The sequence below is a fragment of the Microcaecilia unicolor genome, chromosome 14 (assembly GCF_901765095.1).
Source record: "Microcaecilia unicolor chromosome 14, aMicUni1.1, whole genome shotgun sequence".
Taxonomy (NCBI): Eukaryota; Metazoa; Chordata; class Amphibia; order Gymnophiona; family Siphonopidae; genus Microcaecilia; species Microcaecilia unicolor.
In genome coordinates, this window is record NC_044044.1 from 50554293 (window position 1) to 50571633 (window position 17341).

Sequence of the window (17341 nt, forward strand, 5' to 3'; positions counted from 1 at the left end):
TACGCAGATGACATAACCATCTCCATCCCCTTCCATACCTCATTAGATGAAATCACAGATCTGATCGAAGTGAGTTTTTCTGTCTTGGAACGTTGGGCCGAGGTATTCCGGTTTAAGATCAACAAAGACAAAACTCAGTGTCTTGTGCTTTCGTCCGTCCATGCCAGATTTTCCACCAACTCCCTTGTCATTAAAGACCAGACCCTCCCTATTTCACAGAGCCTTAAACTTCTTGGTGTTGAGCTGACCCTCACTTGCACCTGGATCCGCAAGTGCGAGTGGTCACCAAACGGATGTTCTATGCTATGTGGAGGCTGCGGCATGTTAGGTTTTGTCTCACCAGAGAGCTCTTCCGCACTCTAGTTCACTGGCTAGTTCTGTCTCACCTGGATTACTGCAGTGGGATTTATGCAGGCTGCCAGGAGCAACTACTGAGGAAATTCCAGACTGCCCAGAATACTGCTGCAAGACTCATCTTGGGCAAGCCGCGCTGGGTTTCTGCGCAGCCCCTACGTTTCAACCTACACTAGCTACCTGTGAGAAAATGAATTGCATTCAAGATCTGTACTTTGACACATAAAATAATCTATGGCTTAGCTCCGGAATATATGATTCCTCTAATAGATCTCCCACCTAGAAATGCCATCACTACAGCACGCACCTTTTTACAACTCCATTATCCATCTTGCCGGGGTGTTAAATACAAGCTTCTTTTTGCTTCCACTTTCCACTACTCCAGCCCGAAGACCTGGAACGCTCTTCCCCTGTACCTAAAGTCGCAAGCTGACCACCCTCTTTTCAAGAAGCTGCTGAAAATGTACCTTTTTGAACAAGTGTATTCCATTACTGACTCTGCTGTTTAGTCATCCTAATTGCTGTTAACGTTTTATCCTTATTCTACTGCTAAATTCATGTGCTGTATCTCTTAACTTTTGTAATTCATGGAAGTCTGCATTTGTGGGAAAATGTGGGGTAGAAATGAACCGTAAATAAATAAATAAATAAATTTGTATTGTTTTGCCAGTCTTCCAGAAGCTGGTCTTTCTGCTTCAAGACACGTGAAATTTGACTGGGATTGACACCATATTCTTTAGCAATAGATGCTTGACTTTGTTTTCTAATTGTCTAAGAACTTCTATTCGTTTAGCCAGTGTTAAAGTCTTACAGTTCCGCCGCGACGATGACAACGACCCCAGTGTACACTCTAACAACATTCTTTCGCTTATTCTGCCTGTGGCAGTTAACCGAGATTTAAAATTTACCGCCCCTTTGTCCCGTGCCAATCGGCTTCCATATTCCGTGCACGCGCTTATGCGGAGTCTTTCCTGCAGAGGAGCAGTCTTAAACCATGCATATAAGCGAATGTTGCACTTATCAGTGGTGCGCTAAACCGAAGTTTGTTCCCATAGAAAAGAAAACCCCCCGGAAATGGCTTGTGTTTGTAACCCAGCGGTAATCAGGCATCACCATTCACTTCCCAGTTACCGCTGAGTTAGCGCGGGAGCCCTTATCGGCACCTCAGTGGGTGGTAGTAAGGACTCCTCATCGCATGGTCATGCGGCATGGTCATGTGTGCTGGAGACTTTTTACCACTGCAGTAAAAAGGGCCATGGCACACAGGAAAAATGGCTCCACAGCCAGGGAAAAGCTCTTTTTCCCACAGCTTGGTAAAAGGGCCCCTAAGTGACTTGCCCAGAGTCACAAGGAGCTGTAGTGGGAATTGAATTCAGTTCTCCTGGTCCTCAGGCTGCTGCTCTAACCACTAGGCTACTCCTCCAAAGGAAACTCATTCCTTTCTTTGTCTTGCGAAGTATCTCAGTGGGCAAAGCTTTGGCATTCAGCGAAATACCATAGAATGAATCGCTAGCTCAACTCTGTTTAAATGGGCTAAAGAAAATGTGAAATAAATGGGCACTCAAAGTCCACAGGATACTCATAAACTTTGGGAGATTTTTTTTTGCCAGATATTGTAAAGAGTAAGGATAAAACAGACAAATGGAAGGTGGAGATATCTGACATTATCAATAGTTGACAAGTATCAATAGTTGGGAAGTATTTTTTTCACGGAGAGAGTAGTGGATGCTTGGAATACCCTCCCGCGGGAAGTGGTGGAAATGAAAACGGTAACAGAATTCAAGCACGCGTGGGATAAGCATAAAGGAATCCTGTTCAGAAGGAATGGATCCTAAGGAGCTTAGCTGAGATTGGGAGGCAGAGCCGGAGGCGGGGATAGTGCTGGGCAGACTTATACAGTCTGTGCCAGAGCCAGTGGTGGGAGGCGGAGCTGGTGGTTGGGAGGCGGGGATAGTGCTGGGCAGACTTATACGGTCTATGCCAGAGCCGGTGGTGGGAGGCGGGGCTGGTGGTTGGGAGGCGGGGATAGTGCTGGGCAGACTTATACGGTCTATGCCAGAGCCGGTGATGGGAGGTGGGGCTGGTGGTTGGGAGGCGGGGATAGTGCTGGGCAGACTTATACGGTCTATGCCAGAGCCGGTGGTGGGAGGCGGGGCTGGTGGTTGGGAGGCGGGGATAGTGCTGGGCAGACTTATACAGTCTGTGCCCTGAAAAAGACAGGTACAAATCAAGGTAAGATATACACAAAAAGTAGCACATGTGAGTTTGTCTTGTTGGGCAGACTGGATGGACCATGCAGGTCTTTTTCTGCCGTCATCTACTATGTTACTATGTAATAGTTGACAGATGTGCATTGTATTTATGATACTATTACTAAAGTTTACATATCCTACTTATCCTTCCAGCATGGACCATGAAAAGAGATCTAACCAACACATCAAAAGAAATTTCTCTTTGGCAAAAGAAAAAAATCTAGATGCTTCAGGGATTTAACATTCGCTCAGGAAAGAGGGGGCGTTGTTGTTCCAGATGTGGGGGATGTATGAATTCTTTAAGAACAGACAAAATATCTAGCAGACTAGAGAGCAGACAAAGGAGGAGTTTCCATTCCTGACTTGAAAAGTGCTCTTATGATGCCACATTCCTTGACAGTTATATTGCATGCCAAATGACTTAAAGAAATCTAGCACGTCACTCAGGCTGGTTATATTAGCATGGAAAAAATAGCCTGGGTTGATGAACAGAAGACCGTTTGTCTTACCACTGCTTCCACTTGTGGTAAATCTGCATTTTCCACCTGGTAAGCAGTCTGAGGTTTAAAGAAAGTGGGGAAACATAGGGAATGTAGAAAAGAGCAGATGTGTGATACTCAAGTAGGCGTACAGATACCATACCAGTCCATATTGGATACATTCCAGATATGACCTTGAGATTTTTTTAATGTTGTTTACAGATGCCCCACTCTGTTTAACAAATATCTCAATAATACAACAATCAATTTACTCTAACTCCATTGGAGAGGCCTAGTGGTTAGGGTGCTGGACTCTGGTCCTGGGGAACTGAGTTCAATTCCCACTTCAGGCACAGGCAGCTCCTTATGATTCTGGGCAAGTCCCTCCATTGCCCCAGGTACAAATAAGTACCTGTATATGTAAGCCGCATTGAGCCTGCCATGAGTGGGAAAGCGCGGGGTACAAATGTAAGAAAAAAAAAAACCGATACTATTGGAGATTCTACATGGAATGTTGCTACTATTGGAGATTCTACAAGGAATGTTGCTATTCCACTAGCAACATTCCATGTAGAAGGCTGCGCAGGCTTCTGTTTCTGTGAGTCTGATGTCCTGCACGTACGTGCAGGACGTCAGACTCACAGAAGCAGAAGCCTGCGCGGCCACATTGGTGATCTGCAAGGGCCGACGTCTACATGGAATGTTGCTAGTAGAATAGCAACATTCCATGTAGAATCTCCAATAGTAGCAACAGTGGAGGAGTGGCCTAGTGGTTAGGGTGGTGGACTCTGGTCCTGGGGAACTGAGTTCAATTCCCACTTCAAATTCCCACTTCAGGCACGGCCAGCTCCTTGTCACTCTGGGCAAGTCACTTAACCCTCCATTGCCCCATGTAAGCCGCATTGAGCCTGCCATGAGTGGGAAAGCGCGGGGTACAAATGTAACAAAAAAAAATAGAGAAGGGCCTGAATTTATTAGACATACGGTACAAGACAAATATACAACCAAGAGCAATATTAAGCATTAGAAATGCCAAAGTGATAGGAGAGGGCACAGGCGTCTTCATATATTAAGAGCCTGATTTTATAACAGGTCACCTATGTGAGAAATCCCCCCCCCCCCCCCCCCCCCCCACATACACACACACACACACAAAAACCATCTACTTTAAACCTATTTTATAGAGCAGTGCTTCTCAACTCAGTGTTTGGGTACAAAGACTAGAGGACACTCAAGTTACATGGAAATACTTGAAGTCCAAAGTCTGCTATTGAGACAGACATGGTGAAGCCACTGCTTGCCCTGGGATTGATAGAATGGAATGTTGCTACCACTTGGGTTTCTGCCAGGTACTTGTGACCTGGATTGGTCACTGTTGGAAGCAGGATACTGAGCTAGATGAACCATTACCGAAGGCGTCCTTTCGATTACAGACGAGCTGTTAACACAACGGGATATCTACCCCGACTGTCTTACTTACCCCTTGCACAATAGACCGCAAGCTGACCTATAGGACTCTATTGACCCCTGATGCAGGCGGTTGTACGCTGAAACACGGCCCGTGTCGGGTCTTTGTCATATTAAAGGACTACATTTTTCTCAATCCTGAAGGCCCAGTGTCTGCTTTTTTTGTTTGTTTGGTTGTATTTGTAAGCTGTTTTCCCTCTCTTTTTGTGACTGCACCATTATCAAAGACAAGCACAATCCTCCTAGACCCCCTCTGTAATTCAGCGTCCCAGCTCATTAACTAGTTCTTAAAATTTTCTGATGTCATCCACGCATTTTTGATAGCAAGATACAGAACAGGTAAACTTTCTATAATGATCCACTCTCACGAACACCTCTTCCTGTTACGAGGACCTCTGATTCAGGGCCTCTTCCACATGGGGATCCTTACCGTCACGCTTCCGTTTTTGGGAAACGCCCTGTTGCCTCTCAGTTAAAGTCCACTTGGTTATCAATTTCTCTTGCTGTTGTACAACGCGTGCTATTGTGGATTTTGACACTCCTGTAATCTCTGTCAGTTGGCGCTGACTGGTTTTTGTCGGTATTTTTTTTTTCTCAATTCTTCTAGCAAGGCGATTTTGTCCGCAAGTGTTAAATCTTTCCTTGGAATTTTTTCAGCGCAAGCCACGGATGGAACATGGCACACCGCACAGCAGAACATATACAGAAACAAGGCAGCCCATATAAATTTCAGGGATTGGTGATGTATTGACAATGTTTTATATACATTACTGCCCCAAATAAATGGTGGAGTGTCCCAATAAGCAAAAGTGTTGCACCTTTACAACTGTGCTTTGTTTCCATTCTCTGGGTTTTAGGCCAAATATGTGGCCACCCCGATTAAGCAATGTCTCGATTAATCGGAATCCACTGTATATCCTTCTAGATTAGCTCGATCCTTGTAAAAAAAAAAAAAAATCCTTCCTCCAAATAATGCTTTAGATGTCAGTAGAATTGCAAGGATTCCATTGTAAAGCTTCTCACTTGCTCAAAGTAGCACATAACATTTTAAACTGCATTTCTTTCATCTTCCCCTCAGGATAGTCTTAAATATGTGGAGGTAATTTTATACACGAAAAATGCCTTTTATAAAACTACTAGTAAAAAAGGCCCGTTTCTGGAACAAATGAAACGGGCGCTAGCAAGGTTTTCCTGGGAGTGTGTATGTTTGAGAGAGAGAGCCAGAGTGAATGTGCGGGTGTGTGACAGAGTGAGACTGTCTGTGTGACAGTGTGTGTGTGAGAATGAGAGTGTGTGACAGGGCCCCCTCCCCTGTTCATAATGCCCCTCACCCCTCCCCTCCTTTTCCTCCTCCTTCCCACACTTTGGGTTCCTTAAGGTTTTCAAAAGTCTATGTACCCCCGTGGCCCTAACGCCCAGTATCCGGATACCCCACCACTTTCCTCCTCACCCCTCCCCCAAGATGTAACACTTTCATGTCCTTCAAATTTTTTTTTAAAGTGTCCTATCTACTCTGTGTACAAATGCCCAGCATTCAGATTGTGTTCCTCTCGTAAATTTTCATTTCTTTCCTTCATTCAGAACTTGCCCCCCCCCCCCCCCCCCCCCCCCCGAACACTTTTGGTTCCTTCAGTCTTTTAAAACTCTGCTATGTACCCTGTGTGCTAATGGCCAGCATTGAGATTATTTTCCTGTCCCAAATTTGCATGTCTTTCAGTCATTCACAACTCCCCCCCCCCCCCCCTCTCCAGTTTAACACTTTCGTTTCCTTCAGTCTTTTAAAACTCTCCTATCTACCCTGTGTCCTAATGGCCAGCATTCAGACTGTTTTCCTTTCCCAAATGTTCATGTCTTTCAGTGGTTCAGAACTCCCCCCCTCCCCCCATTTAACACTTTCAGCTCCTTCAGTCTTTTAAAACTCTCCTATCAACCCTGTGTCCTAATGGGCAGCACTCAGATTGTTTTTGCTTTGCCAAATTGTCTGTCACTGACCTCAGTGCGTGCCTGCCTAGCAGACCACTTCCGGCAGGCACGGTCCCAGGCACATCCTGTTGGAGGTGAGAATTATTATATAGGATATGGCAATATACGCATTTATCAGTACACTTGCCCACAATATAGCGTATACCTATAAGTGTGTCACATGTAGCTATTTCAGGGCCCCTTTTACTAAGCGGCGGTAAGCCCAACGCGGGCCTACCGCTTGCTAAACAGGAAGTAGCCTGGCAGTACTTCCCAGCCCTAGTGGAGTGAGTATGTAACTCCTTTCCCTTTGACCATTTCTTTTTGCTATTCAAGTTTTTGAAATTGCATAAATAAATTAATAATAATAATAATACAAAGCTGGGAATGGGTGGGGGAGGGTGTGGTTGGGGGAATAGAGGGGGAAAGGGGGGGACTTCTATAACATAAAATGGCATTTTGTATGAGATATAGTGGAAATATCTTCAATTGTCTAGAGTGCACTAAACATATATCAAAAAACTAATAAATGCACTCTTGCTATACACTCTGTGAGAAATTGCACAATACTGATATATATCATATACTTTATAAACTAGCCTCAATAGCCCAGGGAACCATTAATTAGGACTCCACTGAATTGGCCTGTATCATGGGCTCCTCCTCCTTTCCGAAAAAACATCCACAAGTAACAAAAAACTCCCTACATAAGGAAGAAAAGGATCTTGTGAATAAAAAACGGATGGAGGGGTATTTTAATGATCTACTTCAAATATCAATATGACTATAAGTGCATTATATCACAGAGAGTATTGAATGGAAGTAAAGAAAAAGTATGTATGATCACTTCGCAGTCCTCTTAAGGTTATATACTGAAGCAATATTCAAACAGAGAACCTTCATTCATTCATTCATTGCTTGATTAGAATCTTTTTTTCATGTTGAAATAAACCACTTATCTTAAAACCTGGGAATATTGTCACTTCTATCCATCAGAGACAATCCATCCAAAGTAATTGTAACCGGTTCTCAACTCTAGTTTAAATCCTTCAGTCCGATATAGTTCCGGTTGCGAAGTGAAATACTCAAACGTGGGAGCTGCTAGAGCAGTAAAATCTGCTCAGCCATGATGTCTTCTTAATTTTCTCGACAGCAAGGGACCCCACTGTTTCGCGTTCTTCGTCAGGAGATTCAATCGGGCAAAACATATATGCCTCTGGCTAAACATTGTATAGAAAGGAATCATAAATTTGAACAGCTACGTTGTCTAATTATTGAGCAACTAATAAATAACAACAGAAGAGGGGATGTTTCTCGTGTTTTACATCAAAAGGAGCAGAAATGGATTTATTATTTGCAAACTGTTTATCCAGAAGGTTTAAACGGACCGATGGAATGGGAAGCATTTTTTTAATGTTAAAAAGGTGTATTCTCAGAATATATTATCATCCGAAGAGAAAAAGAAAAATTTTTTTTCCATACATGTGTGTACATATATTCTTTATTGTAACTTGTTAACAATCATAAAGAGTGACAATTCCTCATGGACATTTAAGACTTTTTTTAAAGCAATTTCAAACTATACAGTATAACAAAATTTATATTAACCTTCCGTAATGATGATTGTATCACTTTAAATCTTTCAACAGAAGTGATTGGACAATAGGATATAAGTAGGTTAGTTCAGTGATTGGTTGTTTGAAATAATCACGGAACTCCCACTGGGTGGAGCTACTAATGTTGGCGTTCTATATTAATAGCCGCCATGTTCTGAACCGAGGTTCGCGATGGATAGAAAAGAAATACATTTAATTGTTTTTGTATATTTCTCCTGACGAAGAACGCGAAACAGTGGGGTCCCTTGCTGTCGAGAAAATTAAGAAGACATCATGGCTGAGCAGATTTTACTGCTCTAGCAGCTCCCACGTTTGAGTATTTCACTTCGCAACCGGAACTATATCGGACTGAAGGATTTAAACTAGAGTTGAGAACCGGTTACAATTACTTTGGATGGATTGTCTCTGATGGATAGAAGTGACAATATTCCCAGGTTTTAAGATAAGTGGTTTATTTCAACATGAAAAAAAGATTCTAATCAAGCAATGAATGAATGAATGAAGGTTCTCTGTTTGAATATTGCTTCAGTATATAACCTTAAGAGGACTGCGAAGTGATCATACATACTTTTTCTTTACTTCCATTCAATACTCTCTGTGATATAATGCACTTATAGTCATATTGATATTTGAAGTAGATCATTAAAATACCCCTCCATCCGTTTTTTATTCACAAGATCCTTTTCTTCCTTATGTAGGGAGTTTTTTGTTACTTGTGGATGTTTTTTCGGAAAGGAGGAGGAGCCCATGATACAGGCCAATTCAGTGGAGTCCTAATTAATGGTTCCCTGGGCTATTGAGGCTAGTTTATAAAGTATATGATATATATCAGTATTGTGCAATTTCTCACAGAGTGTATAGCAAGAGTGCATGTATGAGATATAGTGCAATTTGATAAAATGTGTATAGTTTTTTGGGAAGGATATTATGTTTGCAATTGTGAAACAGTACAAGTCTATGTTGTTGGTGTTGTAAGTTGTTTAATAAAAACTGGATGATTAAAAAAAAAACGATCTAGTTCCTTCCTCATTTGCATCAGTTCCCATTTCATTTAGAACAGATTTCGAGTTGGTAGGGCTGTGGCTGTTTTTTCTTAGTACCTGTAGTGTGGCAGGGGAAGCTCCTTCAGTACCTCCTTGATCTTCACCAACCGTTCTTCCTCCAACTGAATCGCCACTGCGTCCTGCTCAAGAGGTTGAGGGGGGGGGGGGGGAATGTCAAAGAAAGAGGAAATGTCTGTATTAGGTCTTCAACTTGTTCCATCCATATTAGCACTGTATTGCTAAGTGATTCTCAGGAGAAGCAGGGCCGCCGAGAGCCGGAGCCGGGCCCGGGACAAGGCCGCCCCTGCCCCCCACCCCCACCCGAGGTCGCTGCCCACCCAAGATCGCCGGGCCCCGCCCACCCGAGGTCACCGCCCACCCGAGATCGCCAGGCCCCCCCTGCCGCCCACCCACCCAAGGTCGCCGGGCCCCCCCTCCACCCGCTATCGGGCCAGGCCCTCAGAACTAACCTTAAGCCTCCTTTCACTTCGCAGCAAGCAGCGGCAGGGCAGACCTCTCCTCCTTCCTTCCGTGCCCCGCCCTCGCGGATGTTACGTCAGGCGAGGGCGGGACATGGAAGGAAGGAGTGGCCTGACCTGCTTCTGCTTGCTGCGAAGTGAAAGGAGGCTTAAGGTTAGTTCCGGGAGTGACGGAGGGCGGGCCAGGTGGCGACAGAGGGCGGGCCAGGCGGCGGCGCCGGGCCCCCCTGGAGGCCCAGGTCCCGGGACTTTTGTCCCCCCTGCCCCCCCTCTCAGCGGCCCTGAGGAGAAGGACAAAGGATTACCTTCCACCCCATCTTTTTGGGGGGGAAAGGGAAGGGGAAGCACCCTGGTACCTTCCTCCTGCTCCTTTTTGGACTTCCAAATGAGTTAGACCTGAGACGGGCAGTTTTGAATGAAGGCTCATAATAGTAGATTCCAATCTAATTTCCCACTGTTTTAAACACTACCTCCCATCTTTAGGTGGGGGCCATGAATCAGAGCTGCTTCTGGAACCCCATAACCGTGGGCCCTAAATCTGGCCATAATCCCCCCCATTCTATATCAGTTCGCCTAAATGTAAGCACCAATCATGCACTTAAATACTTCCATCCACATGCGTAGTTGTACATGTAGAGGGACATTTTCGATATGACATCTAAGTCCAACTTTGGACATTTTGCTAAAAAACATCCGAAATTCAAGTGGGAAATATAGAAAATGGCTATATTCTAAAACAGAAAAACATCCATTTTTTAAATGGCTATTTTCTAGATATATTGGTCCATTTTTGAAAAACAAAAAACAAACATTCAAGTCAAAAACACATAAAATCAAGCCATTGGGATACAGGAGGAGCCAGCATTCTTTGTAGTCTGGCTACACAGACATGCCAGAAGAACAATGGGGTACCCTAGGGGGCACTGTACTGGACTTCAAATAAGTGCTCCCAGGTACACATCTCACCATTGCTCCCTTATCTTGTCTGCTGAGCCCCCCCAAAATCCACCCAAAACCCACTACCCCCAACTGTACACCACTGTAATAGCCCTTATGGATGAAGGGGGCACCTATATGTGGGTACAATGGGTTTCTGGTGAGTTTTGGAGGGCTCACATTTTCCAGCATAAGTGTAACAGGTAGGGGGAGGTATGGGCCTGGGTTCACCTGTCTCCAGTGTACTGCACCCACCACTAGACTACAGGAACCTGCATGGTGCACTAATGACCTGAGTATAACATCTGAGGCTGGCAATTAATGTTTTTAATCACATTTGGGGTGGGGGTGGGAGGGGGTTAGTGGCCACTGGGGGAGAAAGGGGAGGTCATCCCTGATTTTTTCCACTGGTCATTTAGGGCACTTTTTTGTGGCTTATTCATTCATAACACGCCCCTGAATACTTTTTGATTTGAACGTACTACCAATTTGGACATTTTTGTGAGAACCAGGCTTTAGGTGCTGGTTCCACTGCATCCCCAACTGAAGTTAGGAATTGAACCCACATCTTCTGCGTGGCATTGTAGAGCACTTCCACTGTGTCACCATGTCGGCCCCCTCACCCCTGGTCTTGAGCAACACTATGCAGAACATAGGTGTGAGGGAGCTTGCTCTGCAGATAGATATTTCATTCCAGCAACCTTAATCCTGCTTGTAGTAGCTACTGAAAGCATAGTCAGGCCTAGTCGTACTCACCGCAAATTTGTCATAGAGCTGGTAGGTGAGGAGAGGATTGGGGAGCTCTCTGAAGTAGGCCTTGCAGAGAGAGCTCACACAGTGAATGTCCTGCAGGTACATCTCCTTATTCAGGTCGGGGTTGCGCTCCGTGTCAAATTCTTGTCTACAGTCCAAGAACAGAAAGCGTATAGGTTTAATTCTACAACTTTTGGCTCTGGTGTTGAGATATTATGGGCAATAAGATTACAACAAAAAATCTTCTTGCTGCCTTCTCAAGATATGTTGGAGCAGAGACCACGGGTACATCTGATTGCATTAGTCCCTTGCAGCTAGGGCTATGATAGCAACTCCCTCCTCCATGCCAATCTTAACTCCCCTACATGCATTTAAACCTTGCCATAAGCAGTGGCTTTACTGATATCACTACCAAACCACTTCTAAGTCAGCAGTTAGATCTTGGGTTTTCACTAATGACCCAGCTGCCTGAAAATAGGAAAGTTTTTTTTAGCCATGCCTTGTATAACCCATTTGTGGCAAATTCATTCATACAAGCAAGCAAGCAAGCAAAGAAAACCACCCCAAAGGGGTGGAGGTACACTGGTTCCTAAGTAAAAGGTTGCAGAAGCAAGAAGTAGGAAAGGTAGGCTCGTCTAAAAACCGGAGGAGACGTCTATAAAGAAACAATTCTTTATTGCAAGCGAAGTGACAATCACTCAACACAGCTGTGTTTCGGCGCTAGCTCGCGCCTTCTTCAGGAGTCTTATGATGTATAGCTGATTGTGTAAAGTCGATAGTTTGTTACAAAAAAACTTTCATATAAGGAATAAACTTCCACTGTCAGAAGAGCACCGTAGTGTAGCAATATAAATGACGCTCCGAGTTGGGTGTCATGTATAGAATAGCGCTTACCCCCGGATTCTAGCCTACAGATCCGTACTGAAATACAAGCCTATTCTGTAACAGCATGCGTTACTTAATTGGCTTAAGATAATCAGTGTTGATAACAACTCTTAACAAGCAATGAGCGCTAATTGTCAATAATTAGCATTTACATGAACAACTCGCTAAGCACATTCCGTAATGCAGTGCGCCAAACTTCTAATGCGCACAGGCAAAAGGGGGCATAGTTGTGGGGGAGGGGGGTAAATGGCATTTTGTGGGCATTCTGAAATTTACATGCGTAATTATAGAATATGGCCCAGTGCGTCTAAATCAACGCACTGGGATTTATGCCACATTTTTTTTCATTGGTATCAATAGAAATCAAACAAAATAAAACATGGAAAAGAAAATAAGATGATACCTTTTTTATTGGACATAACTTAATACATTTCTTGATTAGCTTTCGAAGGTTGCCCTTCTTCCTCAGATCGGAAATAAGCAAATGTGCTAGCTGACAGTGAATATAAGTGAAAACATTCAAGCATTACTATGACAGTCTGACAGGGTGGGAGGAGGGGGGTGGGTAGGAAGTATGCATGGGGACATCAAAGCATATCATTGATATTCTAACAGGGTGGGTGTGGATAGGTGAGGGGAGGGTGATCAACAGAGACATACAGCTTTATGGTTTATAATGGGCTAGGAACCCCAGATCCTTGTTAAGTCCTTTCTGTTGGGTTTTAAAATATTCAATCATTCTGACTTCAAAGGTCTTACGTTCTTGTATGGTTTTAAAGTTACCTTTGAGGATTCTCACTGTGAAATCACTGGTACAGTGTCCTGGTCCTGTAAAATGTTGACCAACAGGCCTGAGAACCCTGCTGGCACCAGTATTGTTCATATCCACACCCACCCTGTTAGAATATCAATGATATGCTTTGATGTCCCCATGCATACTTCCTACCCACCCCCTCCTCCCACCCTGTCAGACTGTCATAGTAATGCTTGAATGTTTTCACTTATATACACTATCAGCTAGCACATTTGCTTATTTCCGATCTGAGGAAGAAGGGCAGCCTTCGAAAGCTAATCAAGAAATGTATTAAGTTATGTCCAATAAAAAAGGTATCATCTTATTTTCTTTTCCATGTTTTATTTTGTTTGATTTCTATTGATAACCTTAAGAGTGGACTAACACGGCTACCACACTCCTCTACTTTTCATTGGTAGAAATGGAGGTGCATAGTTTTAGGTGTTGAGATATCAACTATGCGTATTCTATATACTGCGCCTAAATATAGGCACCGCTTATAGAATACACTTAGTTGGCATTGATTTCCACGCCGAGTTTTTTAGGCATCATAGATAGAATCTCCCACTTACTGCCAGGATTGGGCGAGAGGATTCACACCAACTGAAACCTACTGTAAATCCTCACACCTTAAATCCTCACACCTAAATTAGGCATTGCTTAAAGCCCAGCTCTTCAATGCTGCGTTCGGCACCTAACCCTTACTGTTCAGTGAATCCAGACTGCCCCAATTTGACTGCCCCTATCGGACTGACCGTTCACTTGTCTATTAGATTGTAAGCTCTTTCAGCAGGGACTGTCTCTCTTTGTTAAATTGTACAGCGTTGCGTAACCCTAGTAGCGCTCTAGAAATGTTAAGTAGTAGTAGTAGATTCCCCCCATTCTATAATACTTCGTGCATCTTTAGTAAATGCCTCTGACCTGCCCCTGACCCCCCCACATGGCCACACCCCCTTTTTAAAAATATTTTATTTTTAATTTTCACATTAATACAAACAAAACCTGTTTGTAAGGAAATACAGAGAAATATGTAAGAAGAAACAGTTCTTGTTAAACACATTAATCTTTTCACTCTTCCTTAGACCACCAAAAAAGAAAGAATAATGGGGAGGAGACCAAACAAATTTAAGGAGAAATATCATTCAAAGAAAATGTCATGCTTCAAATTGGCATAGTCCTGATTTTCATCTATTGATTCACTTTGCTGCTGATATCAGTTGTTATTACACTTCAGCTAGATGGGTTTTTAGCGCCCAGAAAGGCCTTTAACTGAGGTGGCTCGAAGAATACATACTTAACTCCAGACATACGAATTATGCATTTACACGGGTAAGCCAAGGTAAATATTGCACACTAAAAAGTTAGGCGTGCATCCTTATAGAATACATCCTAGTAAGTGGAGGAGTGGCCTAGTGGTTAGGGTGGTGGACTTTGGTCCTGAGGAACTGAGTTCGATTCCCACTTCAGGCACAGGCAGCTCCTTGTGACTCTGGGCAAGTCACTTAACCCTCCATTGCCTGCCGCATTGAGCCTGCCATGAGTGGGAAAAAGTGCGGGGTACAAATGTAACAAAAATAAAAAAATGTAAATGCAAATTGTTGTCAATAAACACCAATAATTGATTATTAGCAGCCAATTACTGGCACTAATTGCATATACAAATTGGGCACACGCCCAAATTTAAATGCACAATTTTGAGCGCCATTTATAGAATCTGGAGGAAATATGAATTGCACATGTGGATTTCATGTATGACAAACCCGATTTGATGGCCATCACAGACATGTACACTTCTGTGTCTAACAGACCTTAACTGGACAAGCTCTGCCTGGCTCTTATGACATGGGGCTTATTGATAATCCCTATCATCTAGTGTGTATAGAGTGGTTGACCCGGACCCCAGTCTTGCCTTTGCCATTCAGTGTCTGTCATTAAGCAAACAATTGAGCCACCTGGGGCTCAGGCTGAGATTAAAATAAACACACAGCAGCATCCCTAGAGAAATAACAGATTTTAGACAGCAGATTGATTTTTCCCAATTTCATAACGCAGATCAGTGGCACAGCTGGGATTAGGACCTACCTGCAGGAGGTCCTGGCAAGCTTCAATTCCCCAAAAAGTAGACTAAGGACACATTTTGAACTTAAATCAAAATGTCGAATTAAACTTCTGCCCTTAAATTCTTAGGGTGCAAAATGTCCCAGGGAAATGATTGGCTCGGCTTTACCTTAGACGTCCCTCTTTCCCCCTCCCTCCTGCCCACATACACATGAAATAAACAGAAATGCCAGCAAGACAGGGTCTGACCGCAGCTTTTGAGTGTTGGAGGAGATTCCGGATAGCCTGTAGATTCCATCCACTATCCCATGTTGCTCCACAAACTCGGTGCAGCTCTTTAAAACCTGAGGAACTGGAATAAGAACAGGTAGGTTAGCAAAGCATCCAGGATGGGACCTCTGGAGATTCACGAAACAGAAAGGAAAGCAAAGCAAAGGTATCAGTGGTGAAAAAAAATATCAGGCCAATATTCAAAGCAATTTACACGTTTAGCAGCAATGGCTAGTCCCTGGATTCTATACATCATGTCGAGATTTCCACCCGGAAATCAAAGCACATTCCATAACAATGCACAAACTTAATTAGTTAACGAGCTAATCAGCGCTGATAATTGGATGTTGGCATTAATTAGAATTAATGTGCGCTACCCGCCAAGCGTATTCTGCAAAGTGGCGATTGTAAATTCTAAAGCAAGCTGCCAAAAGGGGGCATGATGATGGGTGTGGAATGGGCGGGCCATGGGCATTCTAGAAAACGACATGCAGGGTTATGCGCCTAACTTAGGTGCCAGTATTTATACCAAGTTTTACTGGTATAAATAACCACTGGCCTAGTGGTTAGGGTGGTGGACTCTGGTCCTGGGGAACAGAGGAACTGAGTTCGATTCCCACTTCTGGCACAGGCAGCTCCTTGTGACTCTGGGCAAGTTACTTAACCCTCCATTGCCCCATGTAAGCCGCATTGAGCCTGCCATGAGTGGGAAAGCGCAGGGTACAAATGTAACAAAAATAAAATAGATACTATTGGAGATTCTACATGGAATGTTGCTACTATTGGAGATTCTACATGGAATGTTGCTATTCCACTAGCAACATTCCATGTAGAAGGCTGCGCAGGCTTCTGTTTCTGTACGTGCAGGACGTCAGACTCACAGAAGCAGAAGCCTGCGCGGCCACATTGGTGATCTGCAAGGGCCGACTTCTAGTGGAATAGCAACATTCCATGTAGAATCTCAAATAGTAGCAACAGTGGAGGAGTGGCCTAGTGGTTAGGGTGGTGGAGTGGAGGAGTGGCCTATTGGTTAGGGTGGTGGACTCTGGTCCTGGGGAACAGAGGAACTGAGTTTGATTCCCACTTCTGGCAAGGCAGCTCCTTGTGATTCTGGGCAAGTCACTTAACCCTCCATTGCCCCATGTAAGCCGCATTGAGCCTGCCATGAGTGGGAAAGCGCGGGGTACAAATGTAACAAAAAAAAAATTGTGCACACAAATCCAGAATACGACCAGATTTGCACAGGCAATTTCGGTCATGCTATATAGAATCTGGGGGATAAAAGGGAATTCTATATATAGTGCTGAATCCACACTGAGCCCCTATTCCAAACAGGGCATTTGACATTTATAGAATAGAGGCTCAGCACGCAAGTCACACCTAACTGTGGGCACAGGAGTTACACTTCATAGAAGAGGGTATAATTCCCACACCCAAAGTTAGGCATGGATGGCCATTATTATGTAGTAGTGCGCCTAACTTCTTGGACCCGTCCATGCCTCTCCCGTGGGTGCATCCCTATTTGAGATAAACATAAGAATTGGGCATGGTTGTTAGAGAAATGCGCAAATTCAATATCTGCGTGTAATTTCATTTAAGTGCCTGTTAACAGCACTAATTGATTGTTATCACCAATTCTGGCGCCCAGCTCCGGGCAACCAATATAAGAATATGGGGAATAGCGAATGAATACTGCAGGTGTATGAACAATACCGTGGCCAATATTCAGACTCAGTGGAAAGTCCACAGTGTCAAATACCTCAACACTAGCTGTGGTATTTTATTTATTTATTTATTTGTGACATTTATATCCCACATTATCCCAAACAAGTTTGAGTTCAGTGTGGCTTACAATAAACAGTATAGAATACATAACAAAAGAACAATGCATAAGAAAGTAATTTGTTGTAAGAATCCAATTTTACAATACAGTATCATAAACATACTGAGATAGCTATGGATGTTTAACATTTAGAAAATCTATTATGAATGAG

At 43.7% G+C, this 17341-nt stretch overlaps 1 protein-coding gene across 4 annotated transcripts in view; it reads right to left on the bottom strand.

Annotated features, from left to right (window-relative positions):
* Positions 1-17341, bottom strand: part of ARHGAP30 (Rho GTPase activating protein 30) — an 89977-nt gene that overhangs the window by 38190 nt on the left and 34446 nt on the right. For all 4 annotated transcript variants that reach the window (XM_030187969.1, XM_030187970.1, XM_030187968.1 and 1 more), the window contains exons 2-4: positions 15327-15429; positions 11345-11489; positions 9231-9313 (exon numbers count right to left, since the gene is read on the bottom strand). In XM_030187969.1, the coding sequence (XP_030043829.1) occupies positions 9231-9313; positions 11345-11489; positions 15327-15429 (331 nt within the window). The remainder of the gene's footprint in view (positions 1-9230; positions 9314-11344; positions 11490-15326; positions 15430-17341) is intronic.